The 26,480-nt window shown below is 36.9% G+C and overlaps 1 protein-coding gene across 50 annotated transcripts in view; it reads right to left on the bottom strand.

Moving 5' to 3' along the window:
- The window catches only part of LOC149119196 (histone demethylase UTY-like), a 218,001-nt gene that overhangs the window by 85,949 nt on the left and 105,572 nt on the right, over window positions 1-26,480 (bottom strand). For 10 of the 50 annotated variants that reach the window (XM_089324996.1, XM_089324997.1, XM_089325009.1 and 7 more), the window contains 7 exons: window positions 24,050-24,176; window positions 17,277-17,375; window positions 16,938-17,157; window positions 16,269-16,403; window positions 15,132-15,227; window positions 13,511-13,609; window positions 12,254-12,343 (listed from right to left, as the gene is read on the bottom strand). In XM_089324996.1, coding sequence (XP_089181122.1) covers window positions 12,254-12,343; window positions 13,511-13,609; window positions 15,132-15,227; window positions 16,269-16,403; window positions 16,938-17,157; window positions 17,277-17,375; window positions 24,050-24,176 — 866 coding nt within the window. Of the gene's footprint in view, window positions 1-12,253; window positions 12,344-13,510; window positions 13,610-15,131; window positions 15,228-16,268; window positions 16,404-16,937; window positions 17,158-17,276; window positions 17,376-24,049; window positions 24,177-25,762; window positions 25,850-26,480 lie in introns of all 50 variants that reach the window. The other 40 variants (XR_016228587.1, XR_016228588.1, XM_089324994.1 and 37 more) reach the window with 11 other exon arrangements.

The following is a 26,480-nucleotide window of genomic DNA, read 5'->3' as shown; positions in this document are numbered from 1 at the left end:
ATTTCTTTCAGATTTTTCAAATCTGTTAGTAAATGCTGGCTTATGACGGTTTTGATGACTATCTATAAAATTTACCTGCCATCAGTTGTAATGTCTCCTTTTTCCTCTGAATCATGTCTCTATAAATTTGCTGATCTTACCTTTTCTAAAGTTAACTTTTTGTTTGGTTGACAATTAATGTTTTTAAAATCTTTACTTCTTGCCTTCTTCTAATTTCAGGTTTGGTTTATTTTTCACTTGAGGTGCATCTTTAGGTAATTTAAATGAAGTCCTTCTATTTTTAGATGGAGTTCTTTGCTCTTCATACTGCATTTACTGTCTCTATAAACTTTAATATACTACATTTTCATTTTTTTAATAAAATTATTTCTTTTCTTTTCTTATTTTTTTTTTCAGCAGACTGGACAGTGAGAGGGAGAGAGAGAGACAGAGAGAAAGGTTTCCTTTTCCTTTGGTGCAGCCCCCAGTGGCTGCTGTGGTCGGTGTGCTGCGGCAGGTGCACTGCGCTGATCCAAAGCCAGGAGCCAGGTGCCTCCTCCTGGTCTCCCATGAGGGTGCAGGGCCCTATGACCTGGGCCATCCTCCACTGCACTTCCAGGCCACAGCAAAGAATTGGACGGCACCTCAACCGGGACTAGAACCCAGTGTGCCGGTGCCGCAGGCAGAGGATTAGCCTATTGAGCCGTGACACCGGCCTCTAATTTCTTTTTAATTTATTCTTTGACTCAATGATTGTTCCAGAATCAGTATGTTCTTTAATTTCCATTTAATTATATAATTTACAAAGTTCCATATTTTGATTGCTACCTTTATTTTACTGTGGCCAAACAAAATACATAGTATGCAGATGACTTAAAAAATTTGTGAAGACTTGTTTTCTGGCCTAAGATGGCTTAGGCCATCATCATACTCTAAAGAAACGATATATTCTTAACATTCACCACAGGAGAAAGAATACATACCTACCTTTCATAATATACAAAAATCAACATAAAGACTTAAATGTAAGACTTGAGACTATTTAATTACTAGAAGAAAACAGGTCAGACAGTGAGACTAGTATATGCGAATTATTTTTCCTAAAAACTGCAAAATCACAGGTGATAAAAGACAGATAACTAAAAGTACAGATTATTTAAAATTAAAATGTTTCTGCACAGTACAAGACATTAATAAATGATCACAAAATTAGAATCATGGGTCAAAATATTTGCAAATATTATGCATCCAATAGATTAATATCTACCAAAAAGCTGTTAGAATGCTTGAATTACTAAAATTTTAAAATGCACAGTCAACACACAAAATTCAGTAACTTCTTTTCATGTTAATAAAGAAGAACACAAGGGCCGGCACCGTGGCTCAATAGGCTAATCCTCCGAATTGCGGCGCAGGCGCACCGGGTTCCAGTCCTGGTAGGGGCGCCAGATTCTGTCCCAGTGGCCCCCCCTTCCAGGCCAGCTCTCTGCTGTGGCCAGGGAATGCAGTGGAGGATGGCCCAAGTGCTTGGGCCCTGCACCCCATAGGAGACCAGGAGAAAAGCACCTGACTCCTGCCTTCAGATCAGCACAGTACGCCGACTGGAACGCACCGGCCTCGGTGGCCATTGGAGGTTGAACCAATGGCAAAGGAAGACCTTTCTCTCTGTCTCTCTAACTGTCCACTCTGCCTGTCAAAAAAATAAAAAAATAAATAAATAAATAAATAAATAAATAAATAAATAAATAAAAAAGAAGAAGAACACAAAAGGAAGTTAAGGGGGCCAATACTGGGACATAGTGGGTAAAGCCACTGCTTGCAGTGCCAGAATCCCATATGAGTGCCGGTTCAAGTTCCAGCTGCTCCACTTCCCATCTAGCTCTCTGCTATGGCCTGGGGAAAGCAGTGGAAGGTGGCCCAAGTGTCTGGGGCCTTGCACCCAAGTGGGAGACCCAGAAGAAGCTCCTGGCTCCTGGCTTCAGATCGGCACAGCTCCCACCATTGCATCCATTTGGGAAGTGAAACAGTGGATGAAAGACCTCTCTCACTCTCTGTCTGCCTTTGTCTCTCTGTAACTTTGCCTATCAAATGAATAAGCAAATCTTAAAAAACAAAGAACAGAAATTATAATGCTTTAAAAAATTAAGAATACAATCTCATTTTATAATAACATATGAAATAAAGTACATAAAAAATAACTGAACCAAAGGAATAAAAGATCTTTATAAGAAAAATTACTAATATACTCAGGAAAGAAATTAAAGAACACTAAATGGAAAGATATCCTGTGTCTGCATTGGCAAACTAAGTATTATGAAAATGTCCACAAAACCTGAAGCAATCTATACATCCAACACAATCCCTGCAAAAATATATATGACATTCTTCACAAAAAGAAAAAAATTCTTAAATTTTATATCAAATCACAAAATCTCTTGAATTTTTCATTAAATCTGTACCAGAAAGATAGAGCTAACAGCTTCAACTATCTGATTTAAAAAAGTCCTATAAAACTATAGTAATATGTTGTATTGGTATAAAACAGAAACACAGACAAATGGAAAACAGAAAGCTCAGAAATAAAACCATGTATTAAAAGCCACCTGATAGTGACAAAGGTGCCAAGAATATTTTTTAAAAAGACTTAATTATTCATGTAAAAAAATAGAAATAAAGAGAGAGATAATTAAAGAGACAGAGATCATCCATCTGTTGGTTTACTCCCCAGATGGCTGGAAAGGACAGGGCTGGCACAGGCTTGAGCAAGAAGCTGGGAACACAACCTAATCTCCTCATGGGTGGCTGGGGCCCAAATACTTGGACCATCTTCCAGCCCCAGGAATACATTTTAAGGAAAGCACATTATTAGACACTTTTCTTTCACCATGTAAGGGAATATTCTATGCCAATGAGTAAGGATTTTTTTTATGAGACTTCAAATATAAGCAACAAAGACACAACTTAGATGAATGAGTTTACATGAAACTAAACAGTCCCTGAACTGAAGGGAAATAATAGAAAGATGACAGAACCTACAGAATAGGAAATTATTTACATACTATACATCTATCAATAAATTAACATCCGAATATAGTCATTTAAGAAAGTCTACTCAAGAGCAAAAAAACAAATAATGGGATTTTTTTTTAGATTTATTTTAATTATTTGAAAGAAAGAGTTACAGAGAGGTAGAGACAGAGAGAGAGGTCCTCCACCAGTGAACCAGCGTTCACTCCTTAAATGGCCACAACAGCTGGAGGTGCCCTGATATGAAGCCAGAAGCTAGGAGCTTCTTCTGGGTCTCCCATGTGAATGCAGGAGCCCAAGGAATTGGACCCTCTTCTACTGCTATCCCAGGCCATAGCAGAGCCCTGGATTGGAAGAGGGGAATCTTGGGACTAGAACTGGAGCCCATATGTGATTCTGGTGCTTCAGGCCAGGGCTTTAAATTGCTGCAGCACAGCGCCAGCCCCAAAACTGGATTTTAAAACTGCAGAAAATGACACTGAACTTAAAAGCCAAATTCTAGTGTACAGGTATGTATCCATACATACACCGATTTTATGTATAACTGTAATCTATATTATACTAAAGCTAATGTATATATTAGTATAATTTTATTATATATATTTCAGATATTAATCAAATATTGGAATCTTTACTATATAACTCAGCTATAAAACTTCTGAGTACATATCTCAAGGAAATGAAATCAAGCATATGAAAGAGTCCTTTCCCACATTATTTTAGTACTATTCACTCAAGCCAAGATTTGGAACCAATGGGTGGAAAAAAAAAATGTGATATATTTCGCACAATGGACTACTACTCACACACACACACACACACACACACACACACACACACACACAAAGAATAAAATCTTCCCACTTTCACAAAATGGATCAAAAGAATAAAATCTTTCCACGTTTCACAAAATAGAACAAATGTGGGGATAACCCCCATGACATGATATCATAACATGATAACATGTTAATGTGAAATAAACCAACTAGAGAGAGAAATTCTATGATGTCACTCATGATGGACATAAGGACATAAGCCTCAGCCATTTTAGGTTTCGGTTACCCTTGTTTTCTTTCAAGAAACCAGTTCAGTCTCACACACTGCATCCCACCCCTTCCTCTGCATTCTTCTCTTGATTCGAAAGCCAGCAAAAAACTTAAAGACCTGTATGAAGAGGCTCATCACCTCCTATTGCCCCATTTATGGACCCCTATTCCACCTAAGTTGTAGAAAAGCCAAGCATGTTGGCGTCTGGGCCCTCTGCTATGTGTTCAGACTATATACATGCTGGCAGTTGGTTCAACCTCTGCAAGTTTATTTTCTTTGAATAAATTTGGTCTGACTGTGAATTTGGATCCTGTCTCCACTCTGGTTCTGCACCACTTTCCCTTAAATTTGGAGCCCATGTAAGGCAGTACTAATCTGTGCCCCTTTTACTTACAACTCATACATGGAATCTTAAAAAATTAACCCAATAAAAGTATAATATAGTATAATATTAGTTACCAGAAATTGAGGTAGATAGGAGGGAGATGAGTTTGGAATGTCACTGATGGAGGAATACATAGTTATAGCTACACAGAAGGAATAAATTTCAGAAGACACATTACATAACAAAATGATTATGGTTAGTTACAAAATCCTGTTTTGTTGAAAAATGTAAAGAGTGGTTATTATGTGCTCTCCTTAGAAAAATGAACAACCAAGTAAGGAAATGCATTTATTCATTAGCTATATTTATTCCATACTGTTCATGTTAAATGCTCACAATAAAAGTATCTTCTTTTTTAAAACTGTTTCAAAATAGAAATTAAAAAAATAAAATTTAAAAAACTAAATCCTAAGTCAATTAATACATTAAAAACAAGAGCAGAAATCATTGAAATAAAAATAAGAAATAAATAGAAAGAGGAACAGGTATTGTAATAGAGGTTGAGTAACTACTGGAATGCCCACATCAAGTCTTGCCTCTACTTCAAACTAACTTTCTGTTAATGAAGCAGGAGTCAGTGGATGATGGCCCAAGTGCTTGGATTTCTGCCACCTAAGTGGGAAATGCAGATGGAGGGAGTTCCTGGCTGGAAGCTGCAGGTCAGCCAAGTCTAGGCATTTGATGAGAAAATAAGCAAATGTTAGATTTCTTTCTGCCTGTCTCCCATCTCTGTCACTCTTTTCAAATAAATAAATAAAACTTGAAAAAGGGAAACCAACAGAAAAATCAATGGAGCAAAAATATGGTTCTTTTAAAAGATCAATGAAATCTATACATTTGGTAGTTGGAAGAAAAAAAAGAGAGGGAGAAGGGAGAGAAGATATACTACTATGAGAAATAAACAGATATGGGCCGGCGCCGCGGCTCACTAGGCTAATCCTCCGCCTAGCGGCGCCGGCACATCGGGTTCTAGTCCCGGTCAGGGCGCCGGATTCTGTCCCGGTTGCCCCTCTTCCAGGCCAGCTCTCTGCTGTGGCCAGGGAGTGCAGTGGAGGATGGCCCAGGTGCTTGGGCCCTGCACCCCATGGGAGACCAGGAAAAGCACCTGGCTCCTGGCTCCTGGCTCCTGCCAGGATCAGCGCGGTGCACCGGCCACAGCGCGCCGGCCGCGGCGGCCATTGGAGGGTGAACCAACGGCAAAAGGAAGACCTTTCTCTCTGTGTCTCTCTCTCTCACTGTCCACTCTGCCTGTCAAAAAATTAAAAAAAAATAAATAAATAAATAAACAGATGTGGGCCTTCACCACTGATCAATGAAAGCGAATAGCATCATAATTACATGCCAAAATGTTTGATAACTTAGATGAAATTAATCAATAACTGACAAGATGTAATTTGCCAAAATTCACAATGAAAAATATACAATCTTCGACATCTCTATCTATTAAAGCAAGTGTATTAATAATAACCTGCCAAAATATAAAACACTAGGCCTTTATTAATCATCTGAGGACAAAATTACTCTAACACCAAAACTACACAGACATGACAAGAAAATAAAACAAAAACTATAACAAATATCTCAAGAACCAAGCACTCAAAATGCTAAACAAGGTAATATCAAGGTATTTATAATTATTCTGAGAATACATAATTTGATAGTAAGGTTAATGAGCAACAGCAAAAGAATAGGGTGCCCATCACAACAGTGGACAAAAACACAGTCAAGAGTATTCTGTCGAGGCCAGCACTATGGCTCACTTGGTTAATCCTCCACCTGCAACGCCAGCATCCCTTATGGGCTCCAGGTTCTAGTCCCAGTTGCTCCTGTTCCAGTCCAGCTCTCTGCTGTGGCCCAGGAGGATGGCCCAGGTGCTCAAGCCCCTGCACCCACATGGGAAACCAGGGAGAAGGGTCTGGCTCCTGGCTTCAGATTGGCACAGCGCCACCGGCCGTAGCTTCCATTTGGGGAGTGAACCAACAGAAGGAAGACCTTTCCCTCTGTCTGTCTGTCTGTCTCTCTCTCTCTCTCACTGTCTATAACTCTGTCAAATAAATTTTTAAAAAATTTTGTTTAATTTAAAAAAAAGAGTATTCTGTCAACTGGGCATTATCATGCAAAATGTGAATCTAGATATAGAGCTCATAACATACATTGAAATTAACTGAAAAATTAAAAAAATAAAAATAAATAAAAGGGGCCAGCACTGTGGCACAGTAGGTTAATCCTCCACCTGTGGCGCCAGCATCCCATATGGATGCCAGTTCTAGTCCCAGCTGTTCTTCCAGTCCAGCTCTCTGCTGTGGCCTGTCAAAGCAGTAAAAGATGGTCCAAATTCTTGGGCCTGTGCACCCATGTGGGAGACCGAGAGGAGGCACCTGGCTTCTGGCTTTGGATTGGCACAGCACCAACCGTTGTGGCCACTGGGGAGCCTTTTCTGTTTCTCCCTCTCACTGTCTGTAACTCTATCTCTAAAATAAATTTTAAAAATCTTTAAAAAAATACATAAAAAGAAATTAACTGAAATTGGGTTGTAGATCTACAATCACAAAAGCTTAAAACTTCTGGAGGAGAACATAGGAGAAAACTGAAACATTGTGGATTTAATGGAAATTTCTAAAATAAAACACAAAGGCATAATACATGAAAGAAAGAAGTAACAGAGTATGCTTCATTAAAATTAAAAACAACTGCTCTACAGAACTCACTGTAAATAAAATAAGAAAAATCACAGAATAGGAGAAAAATATCTATGAGGATAACTGATAAAGTATTGTTACACAAAAATTTTAAGACTAACACTTTTAACACTAAGACCACAAATAACTAGACTCAATAATGGGGCTACAAAACTGAAAGAATTACACAAATAACAAATTCACACATGACAAGATTTCCAAATGCTATTTTTATTAGGAAGCTGAAAATTAAAAAGAATACCAGTGCTTTAAAAATTATGCATAACACCATTAATTATCAGGGAAATGGAGATATCAGTTAATTCTAGTCAGACCATTTGTAAAAGGGTAACACAACATGTAACAGCACTGGCAGGAATGTGAAGATATGAAACTCTTGTACACTAATGATGTGCATATAAATTATCACATCCATTGTAGAGAATAATGTTGATAGCTCCTCAGAAAAATACAAGTACTATATGATCCAGTAATTCCATTTATGGACAGATAACTAAAGAAAATTAAATCACAGGGCCAGCACTGTAGCATAGTATGTAAAGCTGCAGCCTACAGTGCCAGCATCCCATATGGACACCAGTTCGAATCCAGCTCTCTTCCAATCCAGTTCTCTGCTATGGCCTGGGAAAACAGTAGAAGATGGTCCAAGTTCATAGGCCCCTGCACCCATGTGGGAGACGTACAAGAAGCTCCTGGCTCCTGCCTTTGGATCGACGCAGCTCCAGCCATTGTGGCCATATGGAGATGGATCTCTCTCTCTCTCTCTCTCTCTCTCTCTCTCTCTCTCTCTCTCTCCAGCCATTGTGGCCATATGGAGATGGATCGATCTCTCTCTCTCTCTCTCTCTCTCTCTCTCCCTCTCCTCTCCTCTCTCTGTGTAACTGTGACTTTCAAGTAAAATAAATAAATCTTTAAAAAAAAATCATTCTGTCAAAGGGACAGATACACTTTCATTTTTATTGCACAATAACCAAGAAATGGAAACAACCTAAGTGTTCACCAACTATGAATACATAATGGAAATTTAGTATACATATAGAATGAAATATTAAACCACAAAAGGATGAAATCATGTCATTTGTAACAACATATGTGGAACTGCAGTCATTTTAAGTGAAATAACTCAAGTAGAGAAAAATAAGTACCGAACTCCTGAATAGGGCACTTCCTCCAGTGTGTTTTAAATTATCTCTGGATTATTTTTAGTGCCTAATAGATTGCAGTTGTACTGTAAATAGGAAAAAGGTTTATACAGGGTCAATGCATCCACAATTTTTAAAAATGTATTTTCCAGTCCGGCGCCGCGGCTCACTAGGCTAATCTTCCGCCTGTGGCGCTGGCACACTGGGTTCTAGTCCCGGGCGGGGCATCGGATTCTGTCCTGGTTGCCCCTCTTCCAGGCCAGCCCTCTGCTGTGGCCCGGGAGTGCAGTGGAGGATGGCCCAAGTCCTTGGGCCCTGCACCCCATGGGAGACCAGGAGAAGCACCTGGCTCCTGCCTTCGGATCAGCATGGTGCACCGGCTGCAGTGCGCCAGCTGCGGCGGGCATTGGAGGGTGAACCAACGGCAAAGGAAGACCTTTCTCTCTGTCTCTCTCTCTCACTGTCCACTCTGCCTGTCAAAAAAAAATATTTTTTTTCCATCCACAACCAATTGAACTGTGGATGTGGAGTCTGCAGATACTTAAGACTAGCTGTATGGGAGTCCTTCAGAAAATTGGTGGAAAAATGGGATTAAAGGGTAAGTTGATGGTGGTAGACAATCTTTTTAAAACCCATGGATAGTTTTTTCATAATATACAGTTTTCATGAACTTGTAAAGTCCCTTACGTGCAGGGATTGGCAGTCTTTTGCATTAAAATAAACATCTTTTAATTCCAAAAAAGAAAAAGAAGTACCAATACTCTCACTCACACATGGAATCCAAAAAAGTAAATCTCATAAAATTTTAAAGTAGAATGGTGTATTAATTACAGAGTTCAACCAATAGTTTTAAGTAGAACATAAAAAATAATAAAAGGGTAAAGTACTAAGTTCTTTTTTTTCTTTTTTTTGTTTCTTATATAGTTATTTTTTTATTTAATAAATGTGAATTTACAAAGTGCAACTTTTGTATTGTGAACTCTGTAGTTAATACACAATTACTCTGAGGTGTTTAATTAATACTATAACTAGTACTCAATAGTGTTTTACACTTTGTGTTTCTGTGTGGGTGCAAACTGTTGAAATCTTTACTTAATATATGCTAAATTGATCTTCTGTATATAAAGATAATTGAAAATTAATCTTGATGTGAATGGAAGGGGAGAGGGAGTGGGAGAGGGGAGTGTTGTGGGTGGGAGGTAAGTTATGGGGGGAAAAGCTATTGTAATCCATAAGCTGTACTTTGGAAATTTATGTTCATTAAATAAAATAAAATATAAATTAAAAAAAAATAGAATGGATATAACAGACTGAGCAGTAGAATGGTTATCAGAGACTGGACAGAGACCTCTTTTGGGAAGGGGATTTTAATGAATACTAAGTTATAGTTAAAGTTCTATTTACATAGTACAATGATTATAGATAATGATAATGCACTGTATTTTAATAAATGCTGGAAAGGTTTCAAATGTTTTTGCCATACTGAAATTTTAAGTATTTAAAAAGATAAATGTTTTATCCAGCATGACATTAGGAAATACATATTTCAAAACAACGCACAATACCCCATAAAGATAAATACTTATATAAAATAGGAAGAAAGGAAGGGAGGGAGGGAGGGAGGGAGGGAGGGAGGGAGGGAAGGAAGGAAAAAAAAAGAAAGAAAACGAATGACTACCTCGAAACTCTATGAATCATTGCTGAAGTCAAAAACATGGACAACACATCAAGTGCTAGTGAGGATATGGAGCAACAGTAAGGCTCATTCATTACAGGTTGAAATGAAAAATAATATAGCCACTTTAGAAGTTAGATTAGTAATTTATTACAAAACTAATTATCTTTTTACCATGTGATCCAGCAATCATTCCCCTACATAAGTATTTGTAGAACATATTAAGTCCAAGTTTTCAATTATGCAAATATTTCAATGACACAATATTTATTTCAGTTTGTTGCTCAATTAAGTTTTCAAAGGTATTCTATACATATGATAATGTGTATATATATATATATATATATATATATATATATATATATATATATATATATATAAAAACCTGCATAAAATATTTACATTAGTTTTATTCATAATTGTCACCCCCCAGAAGGAACTCTGAAGTATTTTAAAAGGTAAATGGAGGGCCAGTGCTGTGGCATAACGGGTAAAGCCACAGCCTGCAGTACTGGCATCTTATATGGGCAGTGGTTTCAGTCTCAGCTGCTCCATTTCCAATCCAGATCCCTGCTGTTGTCTGGGAAAGCAGTAGAAGATGGCCCAAATTGTTGGGTCCCCACACCCACATGAGAGACCTGAAGAAGCTACTGACTCCTGGCTTCAGATAGGTGCAGATCTGGCCATTGTGGCCATCCGGGAAGTAAACCAGTGGATGAACACCTTTTTCTCTCATCCTCTGCCTCTGTCTCTCTGTAACTTTGCCTTTCAAATGAATAAATAAATCTTTAAAAAAAATAGGTAAATGGATAAATCACTGTAGCTCATTCATGCAGTGAACTATCATGCCACCTAAAAACATGGAGGAAATTTTAAGGACAAGAGTCAATCTGAAAAGGTTATAAGATTCCAACTGTTTGGCATTCTAAAAAAGGCAACTCTATGGTCAGAATAAAAAGATCAGTGGTTGCCACAAGTTCAGGCAGAAACAGGTTGGGTAAATAAAACACAACTATGTTTAGAACAGTGAAATTACTTCCGTTGATGATGTAAAAACGAATGCATGCCACTGCATTTTTTTGTTAAAATTCAAACATACAAGCACAACCAGTATTTGACCAAATGTAATAAATCACATTAAAACAAAATGTTAATGAAGAGGAAATCATCATGAGGGATGGGGAAGGAACTGGAAACTGTTCAATTTTAGTGCACACAGCTTTTAAAATGTGACCCAATCAATAGTGATCTAAAAAGAGCTTCTATGTTTTAAGCTGCAAATATTCCAAGTCAGGAAAAAGCATTTAATGCATAGGTGCACAACTGATCCTACATTAAATATGCTCAGAACATTTAAAATTTGGCAAAATCATCTAACTTAAAGGCTGTTTTACAATGAAGTATTGAATATTTTATGAAATTTATTGAGCAGTGTACTGAACATAAAAACCAGAATTGTATTAGAGAAGTGGAAACAATGAGATTCAAAAATCCACAATACAATACCCAAAAAAATGCTGGCAACACAGTACAGAACAAAACTTGCTTATGATAAATGTACCTCACTATTAACGGCATAACTAGTACTCAAATAGTACTTTATACTTTGTGTTTCTGTGTGGGTGCAAACTGTTGAAATCTTTACTTAGTATATACTAAGTATATACTGTATATAAAGATAATCAAAAATGAATCTCGATGAAGAATCGGATCAGAGAGAAAGTGGGAGATGGGATGGTTGCGAGTGGGCAGGAGGTCATGGGGGGAAAAGCTGCTATAATTCACAAGTTGTACTTTGGAAATTTAAGCTGATTAAATAAAAGTTAAAAAAAAAGTACCTCACTGATAATAAAGAAGTTTACATCTGCTGCCCGGTATGAGAGGATGATACTATAAATTACTAACCCACAAAAAGTTGCAAATACCAAATTAAAAATAGTTTCCACTGAATGCATATCACATTCACCCCATCACAAAGCAAAAAATTTAATATATAAACATACTAAGTAAAATAGCATCTGTGTTGAACAATGTGATTATAACGCTTTAACTAATGAGCAACTGAATTCTCGAACTTATAAAGTTATTTTTTCACTTTTGTTTTCCAGACTATCTAACTTTACCAACTGTGAAGTGATATACTTATGTGATATACTGAATTACAATATAGTAATAGTCTTCCCATGTACACAGTTAATATTTAAAATTAGTTTTTAAAAATAATTTCTTCTGCTAAAAGTACACACAAGTCCAATAAAGTTACTCTTATAGCCCACAAACTTACTAAATTTTTTTTTACCTGAGTGGTGTTAGACAGTTGTTTTCTCCATGGCTCTTCTGTGCTGATGCTCACGTTTCTGTGGTTATGAGGTAGAATAAATGTGTTTTGCTGTAAATAAGGCACATTTCCATTACTTCCTCTTCCTGTTATACAATTATTGCTTACCAAAATATTGTCAGTATTCCCCAGAGATTTTGATATGCCTAAATGAGCACAACCCGTAGAAAAAGATCCAGTGGACACACATTTTTCAAGAAAAGTAGGATCAAATCAAAGCTGAGAGATGCTAGGTACTCTGGTCAGAGCAGCAGCATATGACTGCTGGCTAGAGACAAGAGTTTGTAGAATCAACTACTGGCCCTTTAAGAATTCCAGTAGCTTGTACCTGAGCAACTCCCATATGACTCATCTTCAAAAACAAACAAAAAACCTGTTTGTGTGATTGTAAAAATGTGCAATTGGCACAGCTCTAAGTTTATTATAATACTGCATCTCTTCAGTTTATAAAATAGATTATTACATAAAGATGACTACTACTTATGATCCCTTTATTAAGTGCAAAAGAAAGCTGAAAATGAAGCATAATGATCAAATTTGTAAGCCTTTTTCTATCATAAAACAGAATTTCAAACTTTCATTTTATTACATTAGTTCAAATCTCTCAAGTCAAACAACTGTTAAAACTCATCCAATCAATTTGGGGTAATTTGCTATTCATCAAGATAATAAAATTGCACATTTCAGACAGATAATAATAAAATGTCAAATGTTTTATTAAAAATTATTTATGATTATTATTCACAAAAAAAAACAAAAAAAAAAGTTCAAAAGCAGCCACTTTACATAGCAGTTGCTTAGACCAGCTGTATCCTGTAACAGTGTCTGGTCTGAGTCCTTACTTTTCCAATTTGAATCCAACTTCCTGTTAAAGTTTGTCTTGGAGGCCAGGAGATCACCCCCATGGGAGACTTGGATTGAATTCCAGGCTCCTACCTGTTACATGTCTTGGCCCTAGCTCTAATAAGCGTTTTGGGGGGAATCAGCAGATAATATCTCTCTCTCTCTCTCTCTCTCTCTCTCTCTCTCTATCTCTATCTCTCCCTCTCTCTCTCTCTGCCTTTCAAATTTAATTTTTTTAAAATACCTATGAATTATATTTAATGTTCAGCCATAAAAATTCCATTAAAATGAGCATGAATAAGCCTCTGAAATGTTAGTCATTCCAAGAAAAATATTGAGCATGTTGGTACATTTTAGAGAAAACATTGCACATACTTGTTGCTGTATTAACACAAACTGACTTTCCAACTGTTCCAATATAAATTTCTGTGCTTGACTTAGATTATCTTTATTTGCACGCAGTTGTTCCAAGTGCTAGAAAAAAAGAGAGGAATATACTCAAACTTGAATCTCAAAATGAAGATATGACTATCAGTGAAAACCCTATAACTCATAACCATGTGTACCAAAAGACAGTGATTTCTCACTTGAGTAACCTAGCCCAAAATGAAATTTTTAAAGATTCATCCTGCAAAACTAATTTTATGTGTTCTTTTTAGCTGTACTATGGTGGAATTAAATTTCAGAAAAGAATTATGTAACTTCAAATATGTTACAACAAAACTGCTTGAAACAGTGTTTCCAATAGAACCACTGAAACTGACCTCAATGGCCATCAACAGGGGGATTTGGTTAAATGATATAAAGGTGCCACTGGAAGCCTTAACTGGAATAATAAACAGACATACGAATAATCCCAATACACATTTTTAAATAAAACATTGGAGAAGGCTTTGCAAAGTTTGAGGAAAAAAGTGAATTAGAAGACAACACATATTTTCTACCAACAGAAATGGTTTATTTCATTCTGAATACATTTCTATTTAAACACAGACACACACACACACACACACAAATAATCTATGAGACAGGCATAATTGTTTTTATATGCAAAATATAATCTGGAAAAACAAAAATAGCTGGCCAGAGATAGCAACTAAAAGAAGCCTTTATCAAGTATTTCATATTATCTACTATTTCCATACCACAACCTCCCACCCAGAAGGCTAAGTTATGATTCCTATTATTCTGGAAAATGTAAGTCCATTTACTTATGTATATTTTAATTTAGTTGAACATCATTCCATTTAAGATTTAATATATATAAACTTATTTTTATTTTTTAACGATATATTTACTTATTTGAAAGGCAGAGTTACAAAGAGAAAAAGAGAGACAGAGAGAGAAATCCATCTGCTGGTTCACTCCCTTAATGGCTCAACAGCTGGAGTGGTGCGATCTGAAGCCAGGGAACTAGGAGATTTTTCAAGGTCACCCATGTGGGTACAGGGGCCCAATCACTTGGGCTATCTTCCACTGCTTTCCCAGGTGCATTAGCATGGAGCTGGACTGCAAGTAGAGCATTTGGGATTCAAAATGACATCTATGTGGGATACTGGCACCATAAATGGCAGCTTTACCCACTATGCTACTGCACTGGTCCCTAAAAAACTTTTTTAAAAGATTTATTTGAAAGGAAGGGTTACAGACTTAGAATAAGAAACACTGGTATCTTGTTGATTCAATATCCAGATTAGCACCAGCGCTGGGCCAGGCTGAAGCCAGGAACTAGAAGCTTCATTCAAGTCTCCATCTGGGTGGCAGGAACCCAAAGCACTTGGGCCATCTTGTACTGCTTTCCCAAGCACATTAGCAGAGAACTGAACTAGAAGTGGAGCAGCCAGGACTTCTGCTAGTGCTCAAATGAGATGCTGGAGTCACAAGCAGTGGCTTAACACACTGTAGCAGAACATCTGTACCAATACCCAAAATTTTAACATTATTACTATTGTTCCTTTGAAACTGAGGAAAGTACTGTCGAAGGAATATTTCATACCTGTAATTTCTGTGGTGTCAAACACCATGAATGACCTTGTTGCTGTACTGCATAACGTGAAACAGCTTGGTCACTATTCCAGTTATCAGAACCATTCTGAGGAAAATTTTGACAAATTAGGCATAGTTGTTAAATTATGTACACGTAGGACTCGTGCTTTTAAATAATTTTAAAGTCACTTAAAATATGCAATAATTTTGAGGCCGATAAAATTGAAAAAAAGAGAAAACATCTAAATTATGTCGCAAACAGCTAGCAAGGCTGTCCACTATAGGAAACACTCAATTTCAATGTTGGTAGAGAGGGATCGTAAAAACAGTTAAAATTATAACTGAACAAAATGATTTGATCAATATAAATGTACCCCTACCTTCCATTTTTAATATGATGCACAGATTACGGGTTACAAATATTGCTTCAAATCTCTGATGTCCACAAGCTTAAAACACAGGATAGAAATAACTTCAAAAGAGGTGTGGAGCTTTATTTTTGGCTAGGATATTTTTATATCTCTAAAGTATAAAAAATACCTTTCTTGAACTAGATGTTGGATTCCTCTTCACAGAACTGGACAGGTGTTCTAATTTGCTAAAAGTTATAATATATAGTGACAAAAAACTGCTATGGAATTGGTGTTTGAAGGAGGTAAATGCAAGTTCAGCATTTGAATCATGAGCTGTAATAGCCAAAAGGAGCACAGAACTAAGATAAAAGTAAGGTTGTACATAACTTAATTCATCGCTTCCAATGATGGAACTGTATAAGATGTATAATTTCCAAAGCTATGTGGACATCACTGATTGCAATTTCTGAAAATCAAAATCATATGAATTAATATAAATACCTAGTTTTTTCAAAAATTGTGTTTTACATTTAAGAAACCACTGCAGAATAGTCATTTAAGAAATCGCTTTCAACTCATGAGGTTTAAAACGTGTATCCCAAGTGTTTTTCCCTTACCAGAGTTTTGTTTTGATCTAAAATCCTCTTGCAATTAAATATAAAGTAACTTTTAAACTCAAGTGACTTACATCGTTTTAAAAGGCAATACTTCATTTGGGATAGTCAGTTTGATAACTATAGATTGGAAAGAACCTTTAAAGCTGGGCACCTACAGAAGATAACCCAACTTCTCACCTGCAATGCTGTGTTCATGGCACCCTGCCTGGAGGTAAGCTCTGCTGGGATTGGTAGGCTCCATGCCTCCTCAATACTAGGAAGTAATTTAGTTTTATTCTGTTGACTACCTTGTGGAAGGTTACACAACTGAGCCTAGGAAAAATTATGTAAAAAGCAAATTTAACACAAGCCTACTTGAGTAAGAGCAAGTCCAGTAAATCTTCCTCAAGGTTATAAGCATCTATTTTTATATAATAAATTCTAAGCTTGGGAACTCACATAGATGCTAAGCATAAAAAGGGCAACTGGAATATACCTGTGAGAATCAGAACAAAGCTAAGCTGTATTTGAGTTTTCTTAAGAATCTTTTCTTGATTTCAAGCAAGAGTGCAAAATTGTGTTTTCTTTAAAATGTGATGGCAAAAATTTTGATAGCACACTGAAAAATGTTCAACATATTCAAGGAAAATATATAAATTAATATGCACACCAAACTAAATGTGTAAAAGAACACATTTTAAATAAATCTTACATAAAATGATATGCAAATTATTTTCACAAAATATTACAAGGTATAGAAACAAGTCAAAATTAAACACACATACACAAACTGTGAAGCCACCTTTCTCCTGTCAATTATAATAGGGAAATATACATCTTTTAAAATACACTATTTGTAATTTTTACCTGCAAAAACTTAATTCTTGCTGCAAGTGTAGAGGTATTACTGCAACTTTTACTTCTAGTTGCATTTAAGTAGCATTTAATGGCATCTTGAGGTTGGTTGCAGGATTCATAAAGGGTACCTAGGTCCATCCAAGCTGCGGCATGCCCATGGTCCAATTGCACAGCACAAATATAGGCCTGCAAGGCATCCATTGGTTGATTTTGCTGTTGATAGAGCACACTGGAAAGAGAAATACAAAATAGATTGTCAAAGCTTACTGCTTAGTTTTATAGAAATATTACAAAGTGTAAATCTCTTGAAGTGACTGTGTATCAATTAGAATATTTTCATAGTCTTACCCTATTGAACACCATGTATCTGCACTTGCTTCTGATTTATCAATAGACTGCCTGTAAGATATGAAGGCATCCTGAACTTTCCCAATACTTGAGTAACACCTAAAAGGCAGAAAACATTTATAAATTAATAATTCCATTAATTCTTAAATTATTTCCTAAAATAAACTATAAATCAAAGACACAGGAAAGCTGAGTATTGTTATATGTATAGGTTTCACATATGTATAAATACATATGTGCTACCTCTACATTTTTTTTTAAGATTTTATTTATTGCAAAGGCAGAGCTACATAAAGAGAGAAAGAGGGACAAGAAGAGAAATCTCTCATCCACTGGTTTATTCACCAAATACCCACAATGATTGGGGCTGGGCCAGGCTAAACCCAGGAACCAAGAGCTTTTTCTAAGTCTCCCTTGTACAGGAGCTCAAGGAGTTCAGTCATGCTCTGCTGCTTTCCAAGGCTCATTAGCGGACAGCTGGATCAGAAATAGAGCAGCTGGCATTTGAACCAGTCCCCATAGGGAATACTGGCACTGTAGGATATGGCTTTAACCCACTGCTCCACAATGCCAGTCCTTGCATATTATTTTTAAAGAAGTTAAACGTTTAAAGAACTGTTTAATTGATTTAATTTTTCTTTTCTCCTCTAACAATCTCTAGAATAATCACTTTTTGGCATGTGTCTTAAGTGGCAGGAAAGGTAAACTAAATCTACTATAGAAAAAATAAATGTCAATATTTAGCTCTCTCTTTGTTTTTAGTCCTAGATATATATGATTTAGGAATTCCTTGTATGAAATTCTGAATGGTTCTAAGGAACTATTTGCAGAATTGCATTTATTAGACATTGTATGATAGAAATAAAAAAAACTCAATATTTTTACTGGCATAAGCATTCTAAGCTGATCACTATCTATCTATATTTACCCTCAAGTGTTTTTCTCCTTTGTGTATTCCAAACCTACAGATTAAAAAATAGAGGAAATATTTCATATTGATTTGAACAGTATTTATAAAAATTACTTGGCCTTCAAATAAAAATTTTTTAAATCTAGTCTGTAAACAATTGGAGGTTTTTTTCTAAATAAGGCAAGCAGCATAACAAAAGTGTTTTATATAAGCATTGTTAATAACATATAGCCTAAAGATAAATTTCAACAATCTGAAGGCAAATAAACACACTGATGCAGAATTATAGGGGAAAGTAATGAAAATGGAAGAAAGAAGATGAGAGGAAAATAACCTATGACTGATAAAGACTTGGTGACTTGATTTAGATACTGATAGGAAAGATAGTTCTGATTTTAACAATGGTTAATGAAAAAAATAGAATAATTGTCAAAAGAAAACCAACAGATGTGGCTAATTTCTGAAAGCGTATCATGAAACAGCTTTTTAAAAATGCAAATTTAGATGGTAGAAAAGGACGCTGATGATGTTCAATAAAAGGATCTAGATTGATAACTGAAATCTGAGGCAACTTAAAATTAGAGATCTTACTTTGGAATTCAACAAATGGGAAAGAAATCTGATGATGCACAGAAATAATAAACATTTGTGGATTGTGAAATGTAAGAAATACTATAAACAAGACAGAAAAGGCAATTTCAGGGCATGTATACAACACAATTTTAGGGAATAGGAGAATTCAGGAGAAAAGAGCAACAATTTAAAAAGGACAAACACTAAAAAATTATAAATATCAAAGAGAAAATATGTATTTTCCTTAAAACCAAATTCCAGATTATGAGATGCCATCTACTTAAATACTATAAGCAATAAGCCATATTTTTTAAGGCTAACATGTTCACATTCCATTTCTAATATCTTCAAATAGCCAGTATTGGGTGTTTGAATCCAGTCACCAAACAAGTGCCTTCTTTTTTTTTTTTTTTTTTTGATAGGCAGAGTGGACAGTGAGAGAGAGAAGAGACAGAGAGAAAGTTCTTCCTTTTGCCATTGGTTCACCCTCCAATGGCCGCCGCAGCTGGCGCACTGCGCTGATCCGATGGCAGGAGCCAGGTACTTATCCTGGTCTCCCATGGGGTGCCAAGGACTTGGGCCATCCTCCACTGTACTCCCTGGCCACAGCAGAGAGCTGGTCTGGAAGAGGGGCAACCGGGACAGAATCCGGCGCCCCGACTGGGACTAGAACCCGGTGCGCTGGCGCCGCAAGGCAGAGGATTAGCCTAGTGAGCCGCGGCGCCGGCCCAAACAAGTGCCTTCTAATACAACTAGCCTAGTGTATTAATGTTTTTGTTTTGTTTTATTTTTTTGTTTTTTTTTTTTAAGGTTTTATTTATTTATTTGAGAGGTAGAGTTATAGACAGTGAGAGGGAGAAAACAGAGAGAAAGGGCTTTCTTCCGTTAGTTCACTCCCCAAATGAACACAACAGTCAGAGCCGCCCCGATCTGAAGCCAGGAGCCAGGTGTTTCTTCCTGGTCTCCCACACAGGTGCAGGGGCCCAAGGACTTGGGCCATCTTCTACTGGTTTCCTGGGCCTTAGCAGAGAGATGGATCAGAAGAGAAGCAGCCAAGAATCAAACCAGCACCCATATGGGATGCCAGCAGTACAGACTGGACTTTAACTCGCTGCGTCACAGAGCTGACCCCACAAAATAATCTAATGTTAAAAGAAGTACATAATAAACCTAAATGATAGCTGTTGCTCTGACAGCAATTACTATCAAACACGGGGAAATCCCTGATTATTCTGGACTTGTCAGGTAGACATGATTAAGTTAATTCTTGATCCTTTCCAGACCTGACTAATCTAATTTTGTGTCACCAAAAGACTACTAGCAACAAATCTATTGTTACTTCCCCATTTCATTTTAATAGATATATCCAAATCAATGAACCAGCTAAATAGACAACACATTGCTGAATTCAGAGATAATACACAAATGTCTCACAAACATCACTTTCATTAAAAACCTAAGTGTCTAACTAATATCTAAAGTCTTTTTTGCTTTTTGAAAGGCAGGGTTATAGAAAGAGAAGAGAGAGACAGATCTTTAACTGGCTGGTTCACAATCCTCCTAGCCAGGCCTAAGCTAGGAGCCAGGACTTTCATCTAGGTCTCCTCAGTGGATGCAGGGGCCCAGGCACTTGGGCTATCCTCCACTATCTTCTCAGGTACATTAGTAGGGAGCTGGATTGGAAGTAGAGCAGGCAAGACCCAAACTGCTGCTCACAGGTGATGACAGAGTTGCAGGCAGCAGCTTAACATTCTACAGCACAACACAGGACCCACCTCTAAAATCTTCATGCAGAGACTTATTAAATAACTTCTGAAGTACTTTTTTTGCAAATTTAAAGACAATGGATAGGAGGAAAGTAAATTTTTTGTCCATCAAATAAAAATTTAAAGAGGACAGAAAAGTACATTGAAAATTTTGTGCAAAAGTTAAAACATAAAGTGTATCACAAAGCTTTAAAGTCAGATAACTGGGGGAAACTCTGTGAATATTACTGTCCTCACAGAATTACAAAAGTATGGTATTACTGAGAATATAAATTTAAATATGTTTTATTTTATCTTACTACATAAGAGTCTAACTATATTACAGTGCTACAATAAAACATATTCGCAACTTTATTTTGAACCAAAACAAAATATTGGCTCACATTTTTTAATCTATAGTAAAAAAATATTACAACTAAAACTAGAAGTTAATGTTTTCTGTTAATAAGCCTCTTTTATGCTCAATATAGTAAGAATACATTGTGTAAAAACCAATACTAATGGTGGTATTGCTAAACCTAAAGCATGCAGTTACTTTGTTTATCCTATTTAGTAACAGTGGGTTTACTCAAAGCACTTTCTGTGTAACTAAGATACAAAGAAAAGCTTTAATCATTAGTAATACTTTTGGTAGAGAACAAAGACCAATTCTGAATTCTCAGTATATATCAGAAACAACTCAAATAAAACTATTTTATCAACCAGAGAAGTTATGTGAAGATGCTGCAACAAACAGTAAATTCATATAATATGTAATTAAAAAGTAAATATTTTCTGAAGTAGGAAACATCCTAATAATGGTGTGTCTCATAGATACACTTTGCAAAATTTAAAAGAAAAAATAGGGGTTGGTGGTGTGGCATAGCAGGTAAAGCCACCACCTGCAGTAACAGCATCCCTTATGGGCACCAGTTCAAGTCCCAGCTGCTCCACTTCTGATCCAGCTCTCTGCTATGGCCTGGGAAAGCAGTGGAAGATGGCTCACGTCCTTGGGCTCCTGTACTTGTGCCGGAGACCTGGAAGAAGCTCCTGGCTCCTGGCTCCTGGCTTCAGATCTGTGCAGCTGCAGCAGTTGTGGCTGTGAACCAGCAAAAAAGGAGTGAACCAGCAGACAGAAAACCTTTCTCTCTCTCTCTGTGCCTCTCATTCTCTCTCTGTGTAACTCTGACTTTCAAATAAATAAATAAATCTTTAAAAAACAAAAATAACATAATGTCCAAAAAATATAAAACAAATTTGAGCATGACTACATGACAAACTTACTGAACAGTAACTATGCTATACAAAAATTAATAGGGTAAATGAAAAATTAAAACACATTAAGAAAGTTAAGATTATAACTTTGTATAAAGGTACCTGTCAGATTTAATTCTACCATTCAATAAAGGAAATGAAAATTGAGATGTTGAGCAGTTTAAGTGGACTTCATTGTGGCTGATGCTGTGGCACAGTGGGTTAAAGCCCCAGTCTGCAGCACTGCCATCCCATATGGGTACCAGCTGGGCTCATATGGCTGCTCCTCTACTGACTCAACTCTCTGCTATGATCTGGGAGAGCAGTAGAAGATGGCCCAAGTCCTCGGGCCCCTGAACCCACGTGAGAGACCTGGAAGAAGCTCCTGGCTCCTGGCTTCGGATCAGCTCAGCTCTAGCCATTGCAGTCACTTGGGAAGTGAACCAGAGAAATGGAAAACTCTTTCTGGCTCTACATCTCTCTGTAACTCTTTCAAATAAATAAAAAATAATTCTTAAAAAAATGGACTTTATTAGCCGGCGCCGCGGCTCACTAGGCTAATCCTCCGCCTAGCGGCGCCGGCACACCAGGTTCTAGTCCCGGTCAGGGTGCCGGATTCTGTCCCGGTTGCTCCTCTTCCAGGCCAGCCCTCTGCTTTGGCCAGGGAATGCAGTGGAGGATGGCCCAGGTGCTTGGGCCCTGCACCCCATGGGAGACCAGGAAAAGCACCTGGCTCCTGGCTCCTGCCATCGGATCAGCGCAGTGCGCCGGCTGCAGCGCGCCAGCCGCGGCGGCCATTGGAGGGTGAACCAACGGCAAAGGAAGATTTTTCTCTCTGTCTCTTCTCTCTCTCACTGTCCACTCTGCCTGTCAAAAAAAAAAAAAATGGACTTTATTTAAAGACTTCCACAAATTAATGGCAAAACCAGGAGTAAGTCTAGTGATTTTCTCACCATGCTAAACTACACTCTGGTGATTATGAACTAAACATATGCACTAAAACAAAAATAAATACAAGCATATATTATAAACTATCACAAGACATATCATATACAAGTATGATCCAGAAAATCAACATTTGAATAAAGAAAGTATGGAGGAAAAATTCTGGATTACAAAACTGTTCTGGCCGGTGCCATGGCTCACTAGGTTAATCCTCCGCCTTGCGGCGCCAGCACACTAGGTTCTAGTCCTGGTCGGGGCACCGGATTCTGTACCGGTTGCCCCTCTTCCAGGCCAGCTCTCTGCTGTGGCCAGGGAGTGCAGTGGAGGATGGCCCAAGTGCTTGGGTCCTACACCCCATGGGAGACCAGGATAAGTACCTGACTCCTGCCATCAGATCAGCGTGGTGCACCGGCTGCAGTGCGCCAGCCACGGCGGCCATTGGAGGGTGACCAACGGCAAATGGAAGACCTTTCTCTCTGTCTCTCTCTCTTACTGTCCACTCTGCCTGTCAAAAAATAAAAATAAATAAATAAATAAATATTCTTTAAATTCCTTTCAATTCTCCTTAAATCCATTTTCTTTTTTAAATTTGATGCCCGGTGGAACTGTAATTTTTAAGATGTATGATTAATAGAAATATCTCTGTGTGAATGTACAAAATCTAGCTAAAATTAATATAGCAAAACTGTGTAAATTACAGATAGCTATCAGGTAAAAAAAAGAAAATGTCAGAAATTATATGATGCACAATAAATGACTGACTATCATTTAATAAAGCTCTTTACTTCTAAAGTGAAGTAATTCTAGACAAAAAAAATGTGAAAATAAAATTTTAAAATAATATCTCAAAAAAGGTATCAAATTCAGGAATTTATTCCCTAGGAATCATCACTATAAAGTTGTGGTATTTAAAATAGTATCAGGGCCAACACTGTAGCATAGCGGGTAAAGTCACTACCTGCAGTGCCAGCATCCCATATGGGCTTGGGTTTGAATTCTAGCTGATCCACTTCTGATCCAGCTCTCTGCTATGGCCTGGGAAACCAGTAGAAGATGGTCCAAGTCCTTGGGCCCCTGCACCTCTGTGGGAGACTTGGAAGAAGAACCTGGCTTCTAGCTTTGGAACAGTGCAGCTGCGGCGTTTGTGACCAGCTGGGGAGTGAACCAGCGGATGGAAAACCTCTTTCCCTCTCTCTGCGTAACTCGGACTTTCAAATAAATAACTAAATCTTTAAAAAATAAAAAAATTTAAAAAATAAAATAAAAGTGAATGACCATATTGCACTGTGAAAACTAACATTTTACAATGTAAATAAACTCTAGGAAATACAAGGGTCTAGTCTGACCTTCCAAGGAAATACCAAGATTGACCAGAATTAGGATCTGCTTCCAGTGACTTCTGAAGATACTGAATAGCATAGCTCTCCTTGGCAGCTTTGTCCTCTACCAGATCCATATTATGATGCATCCAACCTACAGGAGAAAACAAAATATATAAATTTACTCACAAATCAGCTACTTTTCTAGTTTCAAGAATTTTATGAAGGAAACAAAGATATCAAAAAGCTGTTTCAATAATTTATTCAGTTATTTTAAATCACATTATGTCTCAAACTAAAAACTGTAAAACATGGCTGTAAAAAACTTATTTTATATAACAATACTGATTCAAAGTTATCAAATACTTGAAAGACCAGAGAAAATTTTATAAAATTCAAGGCAATGGGTAACAAAAAGATTACAAACCATAAAGTTCTCTTCCAAAATTTAATTTCAGAAAAACCCAGGTATTAAATGAAACATTTTTCTTCAAAAATTATCATGCACCATGAGATATGCAATTATTCTGGCATTTATTTCCAAAGAATAAATAAAAACCTATATAAACAACACAATCAATTCTTTTATGTTAAATTTCTTTAAACTTCAGAAAGACTAAACACCTACTGACACTGGTTACTTACATTAACATCCTAAATACAATGATACATAATACCAAATATTAAAAGTGATCAACACAATCTTTTAAGCTATCTATAATTGGAAGATTGCTAAGTGAAAGGCAGGTTTCAAACAGGAATAAAGATGAGAAGACTTTTAATAGATTTAAACTACTACATAGGCAAATAAAATAATACATCACAAGGTACTGTATAATAACTCATCAAGAAATAACAATTGTTTTTAGCTACTAAATTGAAGTGCATAAAATTATTTTTGCAAAAATAATGCCTAAAGAAAACTGCATAATTAATTTACAATTACTAATTATTATTATTAATTATTATTAATTTGGTATTTTTTGAAACCTCTTTTTTCTTATTTGAAAAGCTGAGTTTACAAAAAGAAATTTTCAATCTGCTGGTTCACCCATAGTCAAACAGCTGGGGCTGGCCCAGCCAAAGCCAAGAGTCAAAAACTACTGGGTCGCCCACAGAGTTGCAGAGACCAAAGAATTGGACCAAGAATCTTCCATTGCTGTAGTAGGGAGCTCCATTAGCAGGGAGCTCCATTGGTAGTGCAGCAGCAAGGACTCAAATCAATGCACATGGGATTCCAGCAGTTTCTTATCTGCTGCACCACAATTCCAGCCCAGAAAATTTGTATTGATTTCACAATAAAAAACATAAACATTGAAGCAAAAAACAAATAAACTCCAATTCAAATATCAAATGGTACAGAAAGGATGAGGAAAAACAAAATTAAGTTTTTATAGAAAACATTTTCAAGGAATGATAACATATGGTTTCATGTTATCTTTGAAAGCTAGATTCTTTTTTCTCCAATAGAAAAATGTTAACAGCCTTGCTGGAAAAATTCAAAATCAGATGTTCTATAATTCTTAAATGAAATACTTCTATTAAGCATAATATCAATCAAATTATTAAAAAAAAGTTCAGTATCTAACCAACAGCTATGTGAATGATCTTAAAAAAGCCTTATTAAATGTCAAGGGCATTAAGTATTCAAGCTTCCTATATCTGTGGGCCAGAATTAGTAAAATTGAGAAATTAAACTATTATCTGTGGGGCCAGCACTGTGTCACAGTGCTCTTCTACCTGCAGTGCCAGCATCCCATAGAAGTGCTAGTTCAAGACGTGGTTCCTCCACTTCCTCCACTTCTGTTCCAGTTCTCTGCTGATGGCCTGGGAAGGCAGTGGAAGATGGCACAAGTCACTGGGTCCCTGAACCCACTTGAAAGAAGAAGCTACTGGCTTCTGATGGGCCCAGCTCCAGTTATTGTGGCCATTTAGGGGCTGAAACAGTGCCTGAAGATCTCTATCTCTGTCTCTCCTTGTCTCTGTAACTCTACCTCTCAAATAAATAAATATTTAAAAAGTGTTAGCTGCCTTCAAGAATTATATTTAGATGGATGGTGGGATGGACAGCACTTGACAGAGGTGTAATTATAGCAGAGCAAAACAAATGAAGAATGGGGAAGCCAACATTTTAAGTACCCATTTGGGATTCTCTCATTTGATAAAAACATGCCACTCCAGTACCAGATACTTTCCTTCTGATCCAGCTTCCTGCTAATTCTCCCTATCAGGCAATAGATTAAGAGTCAAGCATTTGGGTCCCTGCCATCCATGTGGAGAACTACACTGCTTTCAATATGGTCTATTCTGAGCAGGTTCAGGCATTTGCAGAGTAACCAGCAATGGAGGAATGTCTCTTTCTCTTCTTCTCTTGCTACTCTGCTTTCAAGTACATGAAAATCAACCTTTTTTTTTTTTTTAAGATTTTTTGAATTTAATTGAGAGTTAGAGTTAGAGA

The sequence above is a fragment of the Oryctolagus cuniculus genome, chromosome Y (genome assembly GCF_051225735.1).
Source record: "Oryctolagus cuniculus isolate XC-2025 breed Fujian yellow rabbit chromosome Y, ASM5122573v1, whole genome shotgun sequence".
NCBI lineage: Eukaryota > Metazoa > Chordata > Mammalia > Lagomorpha > Leporidae > Oryctolagus > Oryctolagus cuniculus.
This window is presented reverse-complemented; position numbering and strand designations above follow the sequence as displayed.